We start from the raw sequence: 19,296 nt of genomic DNA on the forward strand, positions 1-19,296 counted from the left end.
CCGAGGGATGTTATTAGATAAATTTTCTGCTCAAAGTGATGTGAACCCCCATATTTGTATAGTTCAGGTAATTTTCTCAGTTTGTGACCTTAAATGACCTACACCAACCCAGGATATATTATGAGACAGTTTCGAAGGCTGTGAACATAATTTTGTCATATTTGGTATCAATTTGTAGGAAAATTTGATTGAGAAAACAAAGCTGAGGTAAATTTTTTCATTGCGGACTAATTTTTGCAACTACTCTATGTAAGACATACAAGAACTGATGAGAAATTTGGATCCAGGATAATTCCAGACGTTGTAATCACCGCCCACAGTGGAAGGCATTTCACTGTCTGTAACTAACTTAAGTACTGTTTACATTAGAATGATAACACTCATCCATTGTAATTAAAAACTCCCAAAGGTTGTAAATATATTTCCTGTCATCTGGCGTTATGTAATACCAAGGGATGGAACATTTGATATTCAGGAGGGGGTAGGGTCTAGAAGATTGATCACTGGGCCCAGCATTACTTTTTACCAGATCCCCAGTACATTTTATTTTTACCACTCCCACCTTTTCTTTTTATCAAGCCTTCTCTGTCTATTTTTTGTTGTTGACATTTGCTTATGCGTTTAGGATCTGCTTGTCCCATTGCTATAGAAGTCAATATGCATGTTTCCAAAGATGACCTCGAGTACCTACCTTTCAGACCTTATTTGCTTTTGTCATTCTTGTTTTTCCTGGTTTAAATATTTCTTTAATAGACCATTTCAAAGTGAATGTGAGCACACTGTCCTCGTCAGTGATTTTTGATTTTTTAATACTGTTCAGTGTTTATATATTGAATAAAATTTGCATACAGTTAAAATCCATACTTGTCCAATATCACTTTTTCCCCAGCTGTCAGCTACAAATACCAGGTGGCTATTCTTTAACATTTGAAGTGCAGGCAAAATCAACAACTTCTCCTCTATGTCAGTATGTAGAGCTAACCCATTCAAACTCCCATATGGCCAAGAGTATATGTGCCAGTGAAAACTCTTCTTATAGGTTTGAGATTGCCTGTCTTTGAGTTTGTCTGTATGTATATGATATGATTGTGTGGGTGTGTGTACATGTACTGACAAACTCCAAACCCGCAGCACCTACCCATTCAGTATTTCATGTACAGGTGCACCCAGAGATAGAGTAGTTTCACAATGTGCCAGTTGTGATCAAGTGCCATTGGCGCTATTTTTGTCATTTTTGGTCAAAAAATCTTAAAAGATATATTCTTTTTAAAGCCCCAGGACAGACAGCTTTTATATTCGGTGTACAGATGTCCAGAGATGACAATAGTTAGATATGTGGAAATTGTCCTGAAATATACAAATTTGTATTTTTAAGACAATTTTGTCATTTTTGGTCAAGAAAACTTGTTTTCAAAATTACTTGTCTTATAGCTTTGCAATTTGGTACAAAAGGGATGTTATGAGATAAATTTTCTGCTCAAAGTGATGTGAACCCCCATATTTGTATAGTTCAGGTAATTTTCTCAGTTTGTGACCTTAAATGACCTACACCAACCCAGGATATATTATGAGACAGTTTCGAAGGCTGTGAACATAATTTTGTCATATTTGGTATCAATTTGTAGGAAAATTTGATTGAGAAAACAAAGCTGAGGTAAATTTTTTCATTGCGGACTAATTTTTGCAACTACTCTATGTAAGACATACAAGAACTGATGAGAAATTTGGATCCAGGATAATTCCAGATGTTGTAATCATCGCCCACAGTGGAAGGCATTTCACTATTTGTAACTGATTTAAGTGCTGTTTACATTCGAATGATAGCACTCATAGCATTAATTAAGACATGCCCAAGGTTGTAAATACATTTCCTGCCATGCCAGCTGGTCTCTATGTAAGGAGTGGAACATTTGATATTCAGGAGGGGGTAGGGGCTGGAAGATTGATGAGGTAGCATTACTTTTTACCAGATCCCTTGTACATTTTTCCCACTCTTTATTTTTTCCCCACTCTCCCACCTTTTCTTTTTGTCAAGCTTCTCTGGCTAATTTTTTTTTTGACATTTGCTTATGTATGTAGGATCTGCTTGTCCCATTGCTATAGAAGTTGGTATGCATGTTCCTAATGATGACCTCCAGTACCTAAGTTGCAGACCTTATTTGCTTTTGTCATTCTTGTTTTTCCGGTTTAAATATTTCTTGAATTTACCAATTCAAACCGAATGTGAGCACAAAGTCATTGACAATATTTTTAAGACAATATTGTCATTTTTGGTCAAGAAAACTTTTCCTCAAAATTACTTGTTTGATAGCTTTGTAATTTGGTATTAAGTACCGATGGGATGCTATTAGATAAATTTACTGCTCAAGGTGTTGGGAAACCCCAAAATTTGTATATTTTAGGTAATTTTCTCAGTTTGTGACCTTAAATGACCTACACCAACCCAGGATATGTTGTGAGACAGTTTCGAAGGCTGTGAATATAGTTTTGTCATATTTGGTATCAATTTGTAGTAAAATTTGATCCAGAAAACAAAGCTGAGGTGAATTTTTTCATTGCAGACCAATTTTTGCAACTTTTCTATGTAAGACATACAAGAACTGATGAGAAATTTGGATCCAGGATAATTCCAGATGTTGTAATCACCACCTACAGTGGAAGGCATTTCACTATCTGTAACTAACTTAAGTGCTGTTTGCATTAGAATGATCTTATTGCATTACCGGTAATAAGAAACTGCCAAAGGTTGTAAATACATTTCCTGTCATCTGGCGTTATGTGATATCAAGGGATGGAACATTTGATATTGAGGAGGCGTAGGGTCTAGAAGATTGATGAGGTAGCATTACTTTTTGAGCAGATCCCTCGTACATTTTTTTATCCACTCCAACCTTTCTTTATCAAACCTTCTGTCTATTTTTTTGTTGTTGACATTTGCTTATGTATGTAGGATCTGCTTGTCCCATTGCTATTGAAGTTGATATGCATGTTCCTAAAGATGACCTCCAGTACCTAAGTTGGAGGCCTTATTTGCTTTTGTCATTCTTGTTTTTCCTGGTTTAAATATTTCTCGAATGGACCAATTCAAACAGAATGTGAGCACACTGTCCTTGACGATATTTTTCCCCAATTAAGATTTCTTTGGCCCAAGCATTGCTGCTTGCAGCTATATTTTTAGCTACTATAGTCTATAGAAGCTATTGGGATGGGTATCCGTCCGGCGTCAGTCTGTATGTATGTATGTATGTATGTATGTATGTATGTATGTATGTATGTATGTCCGTTTGTGAGGCGTCCATCCACTCAAATATCTTGAGAACCGCGGTACTTACTGATTTGATATTTGTTGTGTAGATGAAAAATATGATTTTTAGAAACTTGTTTTTTTAATTTTTTGATATTGTTGAAAATAGGCAAATTAATGCCAAAAAAGGTGTTTTTGGTAAAAAATCTTCTTCTTCATAACCGCTGGTCAGACAGCTTCGTTATTTGGTATACAGGTCTCTAGGGATAACCCAACTTAGATTTGTTCAAATTGTGATGAAATATGCAAGGAATTTTTTTGTCATTTTGGGTCAAAGTTTGACTTACATTGTATGTAATTCTTGTACCGTGTAAACCCTATCAATTCACCCAGAAAAAAATAATTAATATGATTTTAAATAATTGAATCAATTAGGAAATCATCAAAGCCAAAATAATTTTAGTATGGAATTATCAGAAGGTTCAACTTTTTTTGACAGTTCATTGTGAATTGAGGATTAAAACATGTAACGGCAACTTTCCTGAATCCCAACTTCGATATATTCTGAACCACCATTTATGTTATCTAAAAGAAATTGCTCATAATAGTTTGTCATGATAGGGTGGTCAAATAAATAGAGATAGAGAAAGTTCTAATTTCCATTTATGGTTGACTTGGTAAGGATAAAATAAGATTACTTTTTGAGGAAAAGAATAGAGTGGTCAATTAAAAGAGTGGTCAAAGTGATAGGGTTTTTATGGTAAAGCTGGGCTGTAAGATTCCTCATGTGCTATTAATAGCAATTATGCAATCTGTGTAAACAGTGCAATGAAAGTGTAACATGATTCCTTATAATGCTTTTGATGACCTTGAACTTCTTAAGTTTCAAACATTTGTCTCTTCAGTGTGCTTTCTCTGAGTATGTACAGTCTCAACTTATTCAACAGAACTTACTTACTATGTTAATTTGAAAGTTAAAATGTGCTTGGTTAATAGGATAAAAATACTGATATTAAAAGATAACCAGCTCAAGATTCTTTATAACCTGACAGATAAACTGTTTTTTATGACGTAAATCTTGATTTAAGCAAGTCTTGTTTACTTCAATTAGAATGTAATTAATTCTCGTTTATTTGCTATTATAGACTAATATAGTCTGATGAAATATGCAAATCTGTATTTTTACGGAATTTTTTTCCATTTTTGGTCAGGCCATCCTGAAATGAGCTATCAAAGATATCCACCTTCTTCATCAATACATGTGTCACAAAAGGGTTATTCTCTACATGACGCAGCAGAGCTCTGTCAACTGTTGAGTCACTTGTTTTTTCAAAACCGCTGGTCAGACAGCTTTAATATTTGGTTTACATGTCCCTAGGATGACCTTAGTGATATAATTTCATACAGTCAGGAAATACTTAATTTTGTATCCATGTCTATAGTAGCTTCAGGGACTTTGGCCCTATGTTTATCTGCTTTTAATATTAAAGGATGGTATGAAGTAGTTCTACAAATCACATTCAAGATACTTTTCATTAGTTTGGTGTGTAACAGATTTTTTTCTTAGAAATGTGCTTTGTGCTAGACCAGCAGGATGCAGACATTGTACATTTCCTCAACACAAACACCTTAGTATGGTGAAAACCAGAATTCTACTATGTTGGCATCATGGAAAAGTCAGTACTAACGTGGATTTTTTTAAATTTGTAATTAGGAATGTGAAGAGGATGAAGAAAGTATCTCTGCATCATCAGTTGTCAAGCTGTTCCTTGGATATAAAAAGTAAGTTTCCCATTGCACGAATTGTTTGAAATGAGTATCAATGGACCTTCTGCTAAGTATCTGTCATCTCTCTTGCTTGCTATGTCCTAGGTTCATTCATGAATACAGTGTTGAGGTATTTGCACAAGGGCTTGCAGTGTATTCATTGACCATCTTCAAATGAGCAAGACTCTCATGTGGGGAGCATATACACTGCAAGACTGAATGTGAATACCTTGTATAAGTTTAGCTTGCTTTCTCACCACAGGGTTCTGATATTATAATGTATGCTACAATGGTATGCTACAATGGAAAACGTTATACCCAGTACAATGAGTTTCAGCCTCTTAACCCTCTGAACCCCGTTCGGCACTAAAGTGCCGCAAGATGACCTTTTGACCCCTGATTTTGCAATACGTTGACATCAGCTCCTTTCCCGGCCTGAATTGCAATGCCAGCCATACAACACTGAGTCAGAAAGCTAGGGGGACCTAATACGACCTTCTAAACAACCACATACTGTTTCACATACGAACAGCTTCATCAAGTTTGTGATATCTAAGCGGCAATCATTAGCGAAATTTGACAGGAATTTAAAAATGGCGGCCGACGACAGCTACGCTTTGATCCGTTATAAGACGGGGGTGTTTTGGGGGATTGTTTTGACCGAAGCCGAGTAGAAAGCAGCTCAGAAAGTGAAGATCGCACATTAGACCAAGGGGACATCGCAGTAGATCAAAATGGCTGCCTACGACCACACCAACAGTGAAGAAATTCAGCCACCAGTTGAACAAATGGAAGTCTGACCCATGCCTTCAAAGTAATCCAGCCCCACGGCAGCGCAGAGTAAGAAAAGGTAGGCTAGTTCATCTTTATAATTGACAACTTGCAATGTACAGTTAGATGTATGTATCGATGATGACACATGGCATAGCTCGATGTTTATTAGTAAACATGACAAACCTCAAAACAACCAGGAAATGACAGAGCAACAACAGAGATGATAAGACAGACGTTGACAGATGAAAGATAGGACATTTAGGGCATTTTTAGGTTTACTGTAGGTATCCTACTGACTGTAGATGTGTAGGCCTATTATTGCAGGCGAAACTGACCGTCTGTCTTTTTAGTCCCCACGGACACCGTCCGGGGGGACTTATAGGTTTGGTCATGTCCGTCCGTGTGTGCGTGCGTGCATCCGTCCGTCCGTCCGTCCGTTCACGCAGATATCTCAGACATGCCCAGGTCAATTTCTTTCAAACTTTGCACAAGGATAGTACCCTACCCCATACAGATGCACATCGATTTGTTTCACAATGCGATCAAATTTGGCCGTGTTAGAGGACTTTTTAGTTTCCACCTCCATAGACTCCCATGTATAAGGCAGTCTCCATAGACTCCCATGTATAAGGCAGTCCATAGACTCCCATGTATAAGGCAGTCCATAGACTCCCATGTATAAGGCCAAGAAAAATAAAAATTTAGTTTCTCATCGTATTCATATTGCAAAAAGGATGCAGTGACACAGTTTTTAGTCCCCATGGATGAAGTCCAGGGGGCTTATAGATTGGGTCATGTCCGTCCATGAGTCCATCCGTTCACGCAGATATCTCAGATATTTTGACAAAATGTCACGTGACCTTGGTGACCTTTGACCTCAAATATACATATTTGTCCATAACTCAGGAACCACAAGTGCTACACCCTTCATATTTGGTATGATGGGACACCTTATGAAGCCACATGTTTTACCTCATTAATTATGTACATATCTAATTTTTAGCGAGCCAATAGAGCTAGAGGTCTGATTTTTGGTATACAGGGATAACTTAGCAATAAAATGTCACATGACCTCAATGACCTTTGACCTCAAATATACATATTTGTCCCTAACTCAGTAACCACAAGTGCTACACCTTTCATATATGGTATGATTGGACACGTTATGACGCCACATACTGTACCTCATTAATTATGTGCATATCTAATTTTTAGCGAGCCAATTAGAGCTAGAGATCCGATTTTTGGTATATAGGGATAACTTAGCAATACAATTTTTTTTTTCAAAATGTCACGTGACCTTGATGACCTTAGACCTTGATTATACATATATGTGCATAACTCAGTAACCACAAGTTCTGTACGCTTCAATTTTGATAGGATATTAGACCTTCAGATTTCACATCTCGTACTCATTTATTACAGGGCTCGACATAAGCGCTAGCCCACTAGCCCGAGGCTAGTAAATTTTCAAGAGGACTAGTAAAAATGTCTTCGGAGGTAGTCCTGCGGACTAGTGCAATTTTCAAGTTCCGTAGCTGTCCAGGAAAGTTTATCGCTACAAAACTAATGGGACTCCGGGCCACTCATTCGATAAGAATGATCCAAGCCTCGATCATTTTATATAAAAATAAACTTACTTTTACCCAAACAAATTGGACAGTGAAACAGTGAAGCAAACTTTATTGATCGCCAACTTAAAATGAAACAGTTTACCTGCTACAGAGAATCAAATTGTACTGTACATGCCAGTAACATGGCCCCGGGAAACATGGCTCAATGCAACGCTGAGCATCAAACGGAATTGTCTGCACGTCGTGTATTTTGGTTTGCTTGAAGCTCATCACTTCGCCTAAAAACATGAGCAACCCCACAATTTCGTTCAAACACTGTATCCTTGCTTTTCAAAGAAGATTTTTCTCAAGATTTCTTCAGGGGCATTCCCAAACAACACCTCCGATACTTCGTAGCCAGCTTGACCCTGCTTTAGAATGCCTCCACATGCTGACCTCCATATATAGTCAAGACCCCCTAGCTTAATTGAAGCTGATCTTAAAAAGAGCCATCTAGCCTGCCAAAACAGTGCTATGGCAAGTTGCTACTGCTTGGACAGGTAAGGGAATTCCTCACAGATAATAACTTGGCGCTAGCAACTTATTGTTTTGCCATTTTAGTGGAAAAGTGTAAATTATTGGGGCAATAATAGTGAAGTGACCCTTAAAACAGTAGTGAATAAACAACGTATGAAATGGGTGTATCAGACTGTTGTATCCCAATTACTTCTGGGAGTCATTGGTTATTTTTGTGCTGATCACATTTTGTTACCAGTAACTGGCAAAAACTCATAAAAGACACAAGCACATGAAATGGTAAAATGCAACATTTTTACTATTAAAAACAAAATTTTTCACAAACCATTATTACAAATGAGAGGTCCTCCCCACAAGCTGGTCAATTTTAAAATGTGATATATGTCAAAAATATGAAGGCACTCCACAGGAACATTTGTGAATGGCTGTATGAATTTCAGTTCTGGAGAAACAAATCTGTCCCCACCATGAACAAACATGTTCTTTGCAAATTAATGGCGCACTACCTGAGCTATGAAGGATTTTCCAACAAATTCATCCCTACCTCTGATTTTATTCTTGATGGCAATAGGCTATTTTCATGACCTCTCCTCCTACACAGGACATTTCATTCAGGTTATTTTTGTGGTTTATATATGATTCAAAGTTAAACATTTTGCAGTAAGCAAATGTGCTAGTCTTGCATGAAAGTTAGTTATTGGGTTTAAAAACCTTTGCAACAAAAAATATGAGAATGGTCATATATACACCTCTTTACAACATGAGAGCAACATTTGGCTTTGCTTGAGCAGGACTAGTAGATTTCATTTAGGACTACTAAAAATGAACTGCTACTAGTCCTTCGGGCTAGTGGATGATTTGACCTTACGTCGAGCCCTGTATTATGCACATATGTATTTCTTGGCTGGCCAACACAGCTAGAGGTCTGATCTTTTTTCCCGATTTAGAACCATAACTTAGACATGCCTCATGTGTTTCAAATTGGGAACAATGACATAGACCTATGTGCCCATAGATGTGAACTTATACATTCCAGTGATACTTCTTAATGACCTCATTTCCCTGCCCCATCAAGACTAATACTCCTTTTACAAGTGGGGACTATGTCATTGTCAATGACTTGTGTATTTATATAAATATCCCCCATACTCATAATCTAATTTAATTTGAATGTTTTTTATTCATGGATAATAATGCCAATGGTGAATTATTTAGCTACTTGTTCAAATGTAAGAGGGATACAGATAGTGTGTGTAAGCATTGTACAAAGTTATTCTTTGTGGTATAAATTTTATTGAAACAAATTGGTGCTTATACCTTGCAGTACCCTGAGAGAGAGAGAGAGAGAGAGAGAGAGAGAGAGAGAGAGAGAGAGAGAGAGAGAGAGAGAGAGAGAGAGAGTTATCGTACTGAAACTTATTCGCACAAAGTACATAACATTTAAAACATTTAAAAATTTTGTATTTGTTTATGTTTCAGGCAAAGAGAACCTAAAACCAGAAGGCAAAGGAGTGTGAAGCAAGCTAGGCAAGGAGTGTTTGATCTTATGCAGGGTTTACTAAATTTAGGCCATCATCTGTAGACTGATAATGTTAGGATAGCAAGACCTTTATCAACAGGACACATGTATGTGTGGAACAGTCAAATTTAGTTCTGCTCTGCCAGACATGCTTACCTACGTTCAGAGGGAAATGAAGTGATTGACGATGGCTGGCCCTGCCTTGGATTGATAGTAAGCCAGTCTGTTTTCTGTCAACTATTCATTCACCAGAGGACAATGGTCCACCTGTGACTGTATGTCAGCATCAGATAACATATTGGGACCGTGTTGATACTCGATTTACTTTTGTCTCCAAGTATAACGCTTGGGGTCTGTAGTATTTTATTTTGTACAGAGTAATTTGTTTGATAGTAAAAATAGTATCATATGACATTTTTGTACTGTATAGATACTCCATTTGTTTTTGTCTTCAAGTATAATGCTTGGGTTTATAGTCTTTTGTTCTGTTCAGAGTATTTTGTTTGATAGTAAAATGCAATTGAAGGCAGAATGAGATTTATAAAAACAAAATGAGAAAGTTTAGTAGGTTTTACATACAGTACTGTACTTTGAAAAGACAATATACTGCAGGCCTTTCTGCATTTTTTTCTCCTCAATGTTACTGTTGGTAGATGGAAAGAGGAAGGCTTGAAGATGACATGCATAGCTCAAAAATATGATAAAAGACAGCGATATCATCAATATTAACAGTGTTGTGTTCTAAGACCCAATTTTATTATACTAATGATGTACCTGCCACAAAATCAACCTTATCCAGAAATGGTTACTTGTGACATTTTGAGGGTTTTTGGTCTGGTTTATAGTGTGTTGCTACATTATTTTTACTTTTTGTACCCAAGAAAAAAATAAATGTTGTTTTGGTTGCAATGAAATTGTGTGTTCTCATGTTTTTGCATGCATATTGGATGAAATTTGCAAACTCGAATAATCAAAGTCTGTGTTTTGCAAAATAATTTTGTAACGTTAGTGTTCTCTGTGATTTGAAAGAAGCTTCTATTGGATTCATAAATATGATGGTAAAAACATTTTCTTGGAATCATCAGTTTTAGACAACAGAATCTAATATACATTTAGACATAATTGAGTAATGGGAAGTGATAAATTCTTTAGAATGTCATCAGAAAGAGAAGCAAATATTTGAAAATCATTGTAAATTTAGAATACTGGTGGCCATTTTGAATATTTAATGAGGTCATGTGACCAGTGTTTGCATATTTTCCTGACAATTGTTATTCTACAATTCCAAAAAATATCTTGTTATTGTGGACAAAGTTTGATAAATTCCATAGTCAGATGTTATAAAATAGGATACTTGACCTGTATGACCCCAATTCAAGGGTGCTGTGTATAATTCTTCACTTACGAGGGAGGACAAGAAAAGCTGTGTAAGGTTTATCAAATCTGCGTAAAGTTTATCATAATATATAAAGTTTACATCAAAGTTCATGGTCATGGGACTAAAAATGTGATTCAGCACTGGGATATGATACAATTTTGATTTTCTTTTACTGGAAAATTGGAAAACATGTGAAAATAATGATAAATTTCTATTGTTGGTGGCCATTTTGAATACTTAATTAGGTCACATGACTAGTATTTGCATATTTTGGGACACGTGTTCCATTGTCATTCAAATTATACACACGTAACATTTGAAATATTTCGTAATATGAGATGCTGCATGTTATGTTACATTATGCTTACACTGACCTAACCCTTATACAGGGCCTTTGTTACATTACACTTCGCAGGCCAAAACCATACAAAATATCAGTGTTTTTTCATAATTTTTGTCGCAATATTGTATCAGTGCATGCTGGTGTGATAGAAAGCAATGATTTGGTGATGAAAAATGATAAATTATTGAGGAATTCCTATGAAAATAAAGAAATTTGTTGAAAAAATACAAAATTTTATATATTGGCGGCCATTTTGAATATTTTATGAGGTCACATGATCATAATTTGCATATTTTTGGGACGAGTATTTTATGGTGATTCCAAAAATATATTGGTATGGGGGACACTCTTTGCTAATTTAAGAAGTCAGACATTATACTAGATGGTACTTCCAAATGTCAACTCAAAACCAAAAAAAATATTCTCATGATCTTTATGAACTGGTATGCCTTGTTACACCCGAGTCTCTCTATACAGAACGTAATACATTGATACTGATCGACAACCATAGATAAAAGACAGCGAAACTCAGCCGAGCTTAACTGACACTGTGTTTTATATTACTATTTCAAATCAAACTGATTACACAATCTCTTGATACAGAAGTGACAGTTTTATGAAATTTCAGCATCAAAACCCCAAAACTTGACACAAGTACATCTTGTATGCTGGCGACGAACAGCATAGTGTGAACTGGCATGCAAAGACTACACACGGAAAAGCAACTCAACATTCTGGTATCAAACGCTCGGCGTCTTGTGAAAACAACAACATAACAATGGAAAGTTTAATAGTAACAAGAAAAAAAACTTCACAGATGAAATGATAATTGCTTCAAACAAATGAAAGTGCATGTCGAGTGCATTTAGCTCGACCCAAAGTGACGGACATCGCACGCCAAGTATTTCATGTCCCAGGCTTTGGTAGTCCGTGTGGGCTACCATTTCATGGACTTTGGTAGCCCCAGGGAAAAGTTGGTAGTCTGTGGACGCGGGACTACGGCTAATTTCGAGCCCTGGAGCATAGCATTGGCCAGCGAAATGAATTCTTAAGATCTTGTTATTTAGATTTTCTTGGCCAAAAACACAAAATCTGGATTTCATTTGTTGATGTTTGAGCAATCAATAAGCCAATAGTCATTTCAAGTAAACTTTTACATCATAGTATGCTCTACTGTATATCAAAACAATGATAAAGGTCACTGGTTTATTTACAAGATGTCTAGATATGCATCAGATTCACACTGTTGACCATGTGACATGTATTAATGTATTGTTTTGCCTGAATAAACCAGATAAATATTTTATTCCTCAATATTTATTGCTTTTTCCATTTTATGAGCAATTTGTAATGCAAGCAATTTTCAGACTGATTATTTTCAGACTTTAATGACAAATTTCATTCCATAACAACAACAATATAGTATCAAATAGCAATCAGGTTCTAAATTAGCCTACATTAGACTAGATTTTTCCCTGTTACTTTGAATGATGATAATGTGAGATTTTCATGTTTCCATTCGAAAATCAATTGAACCAAAATGTGCATTTTAGCCTATTCTCTCTCCCTGGTTTGTGAAATCAAACATGGAAACACTACTCAAAGGTTCTTCATTCTCTGATCTTTGAAATTCATAGTGGTTTGGCTGGGCTTCCAATCACAGGAAACACACTGTACCATTCTAAAAACAGTGTAACATGTCAAGTTTATTGGTTCAAAAAGTTTTTGGCTTGTGAGGTTCTATGGCATGAAAAGTCTATGGTGCTGTAAGGCTTAATTTTGCATGTATGGCTTCTTAAATTTAGTGTTATTATTCATGACAATAGCCAATTGAAATCATAAGCCAGTGCTAAAACAGCTTTGTGGAAAAATTGTGTGAAAGAAGACTTTGTCAAAATGGTGTGTAGCTCACATATTCTTTACTCCTATGTACTTAAGTGTGTGATATCTTTTTCTCTTGAATGCCCCATTTCATGATGAATACAACTCAAGCAGAATTATAATGGGGCTGGTCTTTTTTGTGTATGTATCTAGCTCCACTCTTACACATGGGGAGCAATGTCATACAAATGTCCTGTTTTCACATCTTTTACAACTGCTTAAAGACATTTAGACACAACAGTGTTTCTAAATATCTTGCAGTTTTCATGAAAACAACTAACTATATGGTATCATTTTGATTGATTTAATAGCAAGAAACTGCGTGTGAATATAAATGTGCCAATGAAGACTGAACAGAAACAAGAACAAGAAACTACACACAAACACATTGAAGAAGATAGGAAACTTCTTATACAGGTAAATCTAGTCTGCTTTTTGGTTGTACATTTACAGATTAATAGTATGCATTGTTTGTCAACATTTTAGCTTCACTGTCAGCAACACAAGGCTTATAAACTTCTGACAGAGTAAGTAGCACTGTATTTTGGGGCAAGTTTTGGTCAAAATATTTAAAAAATCTACTTCTAAGAAACCCCTTGTCAGATTGCTTATATGATGCTGTTTATGGTAAGAGATCAGTGATCAAATCTTAAGATGAACATGGTGAAAATGAAGATGACATTTTTTTCCTGAGATTCAATTTTTTAGCCAATCAAGAATATACGCTGTTCCCCAATATTCTATGATTTTGTACCAAAAGTACCTAGGCTTGAAAGTTTTTTCATCAGATTTTGATCTTGCTAAATACCAAGAAAGTCTATTTGCTTTAACATAATGACCGAAGGTCATCATGTTATTGTAATGGGCTTGGGTTTACGTCATCCATTGAAAATTTTCCGTACACCACAAAAAGTCAAAAACCACTGAATAGACTGTGTTGATATTTGGTACAGATATTCAGATTTTGTTCAAGGTTCCAATTTCCAAAAATGGAGTTAAACAGAGTAGCGGTTAGGTAGTTTTGGGAAATCGCTAAACCCCCCTTGTTAACTAATTGATTTTTAGGGGTCTTTCATATATGCAGTTTTGGAAGGTACACTAATCCTGCATTTTGGACTGTTTTATGAGTTGTGGAACAAAAATGTGGTTTTGATGAATGTTAGAAATATGCAGGATGGCTGATTCGAAGTATCAGAGATATCAGTGCTCTTTTTGGCAACAAAAGTGATAAAAAAAACATTTCATATTTAGATTCTCACATTTGAGATGACCCATGGCATTTGTCATATGACTTAGTCACATGACTAACTACTTTACCTATTTATACGCACATTGATTTCAAGACCAGATGTTCCATGTACATGATATAGTGGCAGAGATTTGTAGTGTCGTTCAAACATGGTTTGTTAGCATGGAAATAAGATTTGTTTGTGACTTCAGTTCATTTCTCATTGATAATGGTGATGCTTTGAAAGTGGACTGACCCACAGTACAATAAATTACCCACAATTCTCTTTGATTTGTATCCACGAAGGTTACCTTTCTAAAAACTTTTTCAGTTCTGCATGTAAGCACTAATATTCAGCATCATAATAATTGTCAAATAATATCTAGTAAAAGTACGCTTAGATATTTCAGTGAAAGTTTCAAAATAACCACTAAACAACCATAAAAGTCACATTCTTTAGGTACTACAAATGCCTTGCTTTTTGGGCAGCAAGTTATGACGAACTGAAGGGGTCATTCTCTGAGAAAACTTAGCATGCAAATTTCTTTTGTCACTTCCATTGCAAAAAATCAATATCCTTTTGTTTCATAAAACAGGTGCAACTAGTCTCCCTACTTTCCATCACATTATTCTGTATGGCTGAGGACACAATCTCTGGCAAATTCCACAAAAACGCTATCTCCTCTCTCAATTCTACATAATTTTCCAAATGATTTAAAATGAGAATTGAGAAGAATGGTGTGTATAAAAGTACGTTTTCAAAATTTTGATAACTAGTCTGTGAATTTGTCTACACATGGGAGACGTGGTAGACTTCACTCAGGTATCTCTGAGGATACAAATCGCAATGAATTATGGGAAATCTACAGTGCTGTGTGACCCATGCTACACAGGAACATTTTTTTGTGTCCCATTACAACAGCCTGAGACAACAAAAGCCTGAAGATTTCTATTGTTGTTTCCCAACATTATCTCACATCTGGTGACTTCAATCAAGTAAACATCCTTGCGTCAATATACAGACTTTGACATTCACATTTCAGACATTAAGTATCCACGACATCACATGTTACAGTCTTTACACTTAGACAGTGAAGTTACAAGTTTTAGGTTAGTTATCAAGCTAGCACCAGCATCTGCCTTGACCATCTGTCCGTGTGTTCTCACAGGAAATTACAGGGAACAAAAATTATTTGAGAAGTTTCTGTCCTTTAAATAGAATTTATATTACAATTAAAACCTGTCATGGATGAATTGCTGTCAAGTGATCTGAAACACAGGTATTGCCCATTAGCAACAAATCTAAAGCAAGATTTACGTAAAGTTCATGAACTTACACAAGGTGTTAGACAGAAGATGACCATGACTTTGCTGCCCTACTTGATAATCTTGCCCCCTTAAATTGACTAATATTTATAGACCTTTTTGTAATAATGGTGGCAGGCAAGATTGGCTTTATGTTTCCAACACCATGGTATGGACCAATTCTTGTGGTGGCCTTCCACCAACCTTTTAGCAGTAATTCAGTTTATTCCTATCTTAGTTTCAATTACTACTTCCAACATTTATTTCATTCAGATTTCCTTAGCTTAGTGTATAATTTTGTAATCTTACTTACTGTCAACTTAGCTTTGCTACACTTATTCTAACCTCATTATTCTTACACTACTGTTATACCTTATAACCACAAAATTTTCAAGAGATGCATACGTGATTGTCACTCAACAAACAATTTACAAATATGTCTTCTGCTTTTTCTCCATATACATATACATGTCCCTTTTCTCACAAAATGGGCTTAAAATCGCAATGTTAGAAATAGTCTTTCAGCTATATGTTGCACATTGACTTTGTGGTCTGTCTAATTCACAGTGAGTGGGGTTGTTGATAAATGCTGATAAAACTAGGCGATGTCCAAGTGCCATTGGCTGCATTTTTCACTTTCACTTTCAATATTGAAGAGATGAAATGTTTTCTTCTGCTCTGTTACTTGAAACGGCTGTCACCTTATACATAAAATATGTTCATTTGAAAAAGCAAGTTCCTATAGCTGGAGTATAAATGCCATGTTTTATCTAATTCTATTGTGTTATTTCTTTTTTTTGAGGCTGCCATTGTTCGTATAATGAAGATGCGTAAAATGTTGAAACATCAACAGTTACTTAGTGAAGTGTTGACACAGTTGTCATCCAGATTCAAACCAAGGGTACCAGTTATCAAGGTATAATCTTTTTATTTATTTAGTAATTTTTAGCTACTATAGACTATAGTCTATAGAAGATATTAGGATGGGTATCCATCCGGCATCAGTCTGTATGTATCTATGTATGTATGTATGTATGTATGGATGTATGTATGTATGTCTGTATATATGTCTGTATGTCGGTATGTCTGTATGTATGTATGTCTGTTTGTCTGTATGTATGTATGTATGTATGTATGTATGTATGTATGTAGTATGTATGTATGTATGTATGTATGTATGCATGCATGCATGCTTGCATGCATGTATGCATGTATGTATATACCGTAATTGTCCGAGTATAAGCCCCCGGTTCGGCAACACTAAACAGCTATAAAACTAGGGGAGGGGCTTATACTCGAGCAACCCCATGTTATCTGGCATGGACGTAAAATTTATGCTAATTTTGTGCACGATTTTTTTCAACACTACTCGATCTTTCTATCGCTTTCAAAATCGACTTACACATCCAAATAAAATGATTGTACAATCTCTGAATACAGAACTGACATTTTGGTGAAATTCAGCGTCGAAAAAAACCCCCAAACTTGAAACAAAGATGTCATGTGTGCTGCTGATCAACAGTAATGTGAACAGGCATGCATTGCCTACACGGAAAGGCAACTCAATATTCCAGTATCAAACTGTCTACATCTTGTGAAAACAACAACATAGCAGTGAAAATTGTAATAGTCACCAGGAAAAGTCTTCACAAATGAAAGGATAATTGCTTCAAACAACAGAAACTGCATGTTTCAAGCATGAAACTATCGTGGCTGTGAATGAAAATGAACAATGGCCGATGTGAGTGAGACTATTCTTTTTAGGCAACGGGGTGAGCAGGGTCAAAGAATCAAGATAGTACTGGGAAAACGTGTCATTTTCCTTACGATGCTGTCAAGGGAACTCCAGTTTCCCATTGTTTTAACATCTTTTAATAGTTTCTTTATTATCTAAAAGTAATTTTGCCAAGTTAAATGACCAAATATACTCTCCTAACCTTTCTGTATTTGAGTTACACTAGGGTAGGGGCTTATACACGGATGTAATGCATTTTCTAAAATCCTCTGAAAACAGTAGGGGGTTTATACACGAGCAGGGGCTTATACTCGGACGAGTACGGTATATCCATCCATTTGTGAGGCGTCTGTCAACTCAAATATCTTGAGAACTGCAGTACGTACTGATTTGATATTAGTGGCGTAGATGAAAATATGATTATGAGAAAGTTTTTTAGCTCACATTTTTTTATACCAATGTGAGTTTATCGTATAAGCGGAAGTCGATGGCATCTGTATGTATGTGTGTATGTATGTATGTATGTAAGAATGTATGTATGTACAGTATGTCTGTCAACATCAAAAACACGCAAACCACTGCACATTTCAGCTTGGTATTTGGTGTGTAGATGCATCCTGGGCTATAGATTGGATTTTGTTCAAATGAAGTCTGCATTGCCAAAATTATGCAAATGAGCTCACAAAATGTGAAAATGGTCAAGAATTAATATCTCGAGAACCGCTGTTTTGATTGCTATGAAAATTTGTGTGGAAGTAACTTAGGTGAACCTTATACAGTTTTATGAATATTGTGAAGATATCCCTAATTTTGTATTTTTGCTGAATTTTTTGGAGATTTTTCTCATTTTCAGTAAAAATTCTTCTTTTCTGAAACCGCCAGCCCAATCGCTCTCAAATTTGGGTTGGATCTTTGCGTGGGTGTTACTCTTCTAATTTGTTGAAATTATGACAAAATTGGGAAAAGTACTGTTTTGGAGCAATTTTGTAATTTTTGGTCAAAAAATCTTAAACAGTATTTTCTTTTTAAAGCCCCTGGACAGGCAGCTTTTATATTTGCTACACAGACGTACAGAGATGACAATAGTTAGATATGTGGAAATTGTCCTGAAATATACAAATTTGTATTTTTAAGACAATATTGTCATTTTAAGTCAAGAAAACTTGTTCTCAAAATTACTTGTTTGATAGCTTTGTAATTTGGTATAAAGTACTGAGGCATGTTATAAGATTAAATTTTCTGCTCAAAGTGTTGGGAAACCCCAAAATTTTTATATTTTAGGTAATTTTCTCAGTTTGTGACCTTAAATGACCTACAACCAACCCAGGATATGTTGTGAGACAGTTTCGAAGGCTGTGAACATAATTTTGTCATATTTGGTATCAATTTGTAAGATAATTTGATCCAGAAAACAAAGCTTAGGTGAATTTTTTCATTGCGGACCAATTTTTTTGCAACTTTTCTATGTAAGACACACAAGAAATGATGAGAAATTTTGACCCAGGATAATTCCAGATGTTATAATCACCGCCCACAGTGGAAGGCATTTCACTATCTGTGACACACTAAAGTGCTGTTTACATTAGAATGCATTAATTAAAAAATCCCCAAGGTTGTAAATACATTTCCTGTCATCTTGTGCAGCTGGCCTTATGTAATACCAAGTGGTGGAACAGTTGATATTCAGGAGGGGGTAGGGTCTAGAAGATTGATGAGGTAGCATTACTTTTATACCAGATACCTTGTACATGTTTTTGCCCACTCCCACCTTTTCTTTTTATCAAGCCTTCTCTGTCTATTTTTTTGTTGTTGACATTTGCTTATGTATTTAGGATCTGCTTGTCCCATTGCTATGGAAGTTGATATGCATGTTCCTAAAGATGACCTCCAGTACCTAAGTTGGAGACCTTATTTGCTTTTGACATTCTTGTTTTTTCCTGGTTTAAATATTTCTTGAATGGACCAATTCAAACCAAATGTGAGCACATAGTGTCCCTGACGGTATTTTTCTTATTTTTCATTGGGTTTCTGA

General features: G+C 35.8%; 1 protein-coding gene across 1 annotated transcript in view; it reads left to right on the forward strand.

The window, feature by feature from the left end:
• Positions 1-19,296, forward strand: part of LOC139125085 (cullin-1) — a 182,590-nt gene that overhangs the window by 155,146 nt on the left and 8,148 nt on the right. Inside the window, exons 17-19 of the mRNA XM_070691194.1 lie at positions 4,959-5,026; positions 13,308-13,413; positions 16,332-16,445. Coding sequence (XP_070547295.1) covers positions 4,959-5,026; positions 13,308-13,413; positions 16,332-16,445 — 288 coding nt within the window. The remainder of the gene's footprint in view (positions 1-4,958; positions 5,027-13,307; positions 13,414-16,331; positions 16,446-19,296) is intronic.

This window comes from Ptychodera flava (genome assembly GCF_041260155.1).
Source record: "Ptychodera flava strain L36383 chromosome 23 unlocalized genomic scaffold, AS_Pfla_20210202 Scaffold_24__1_contigs__length_23054250_pilon, whole genome shotgun sequence".
Taxonomy (NCBI): domain Eukaryota; kingdom Metazoa; phylum Hemichordata; class Enteropneusta; family Ptychoderidae; genus Ptychodera; species Ptychodera flava.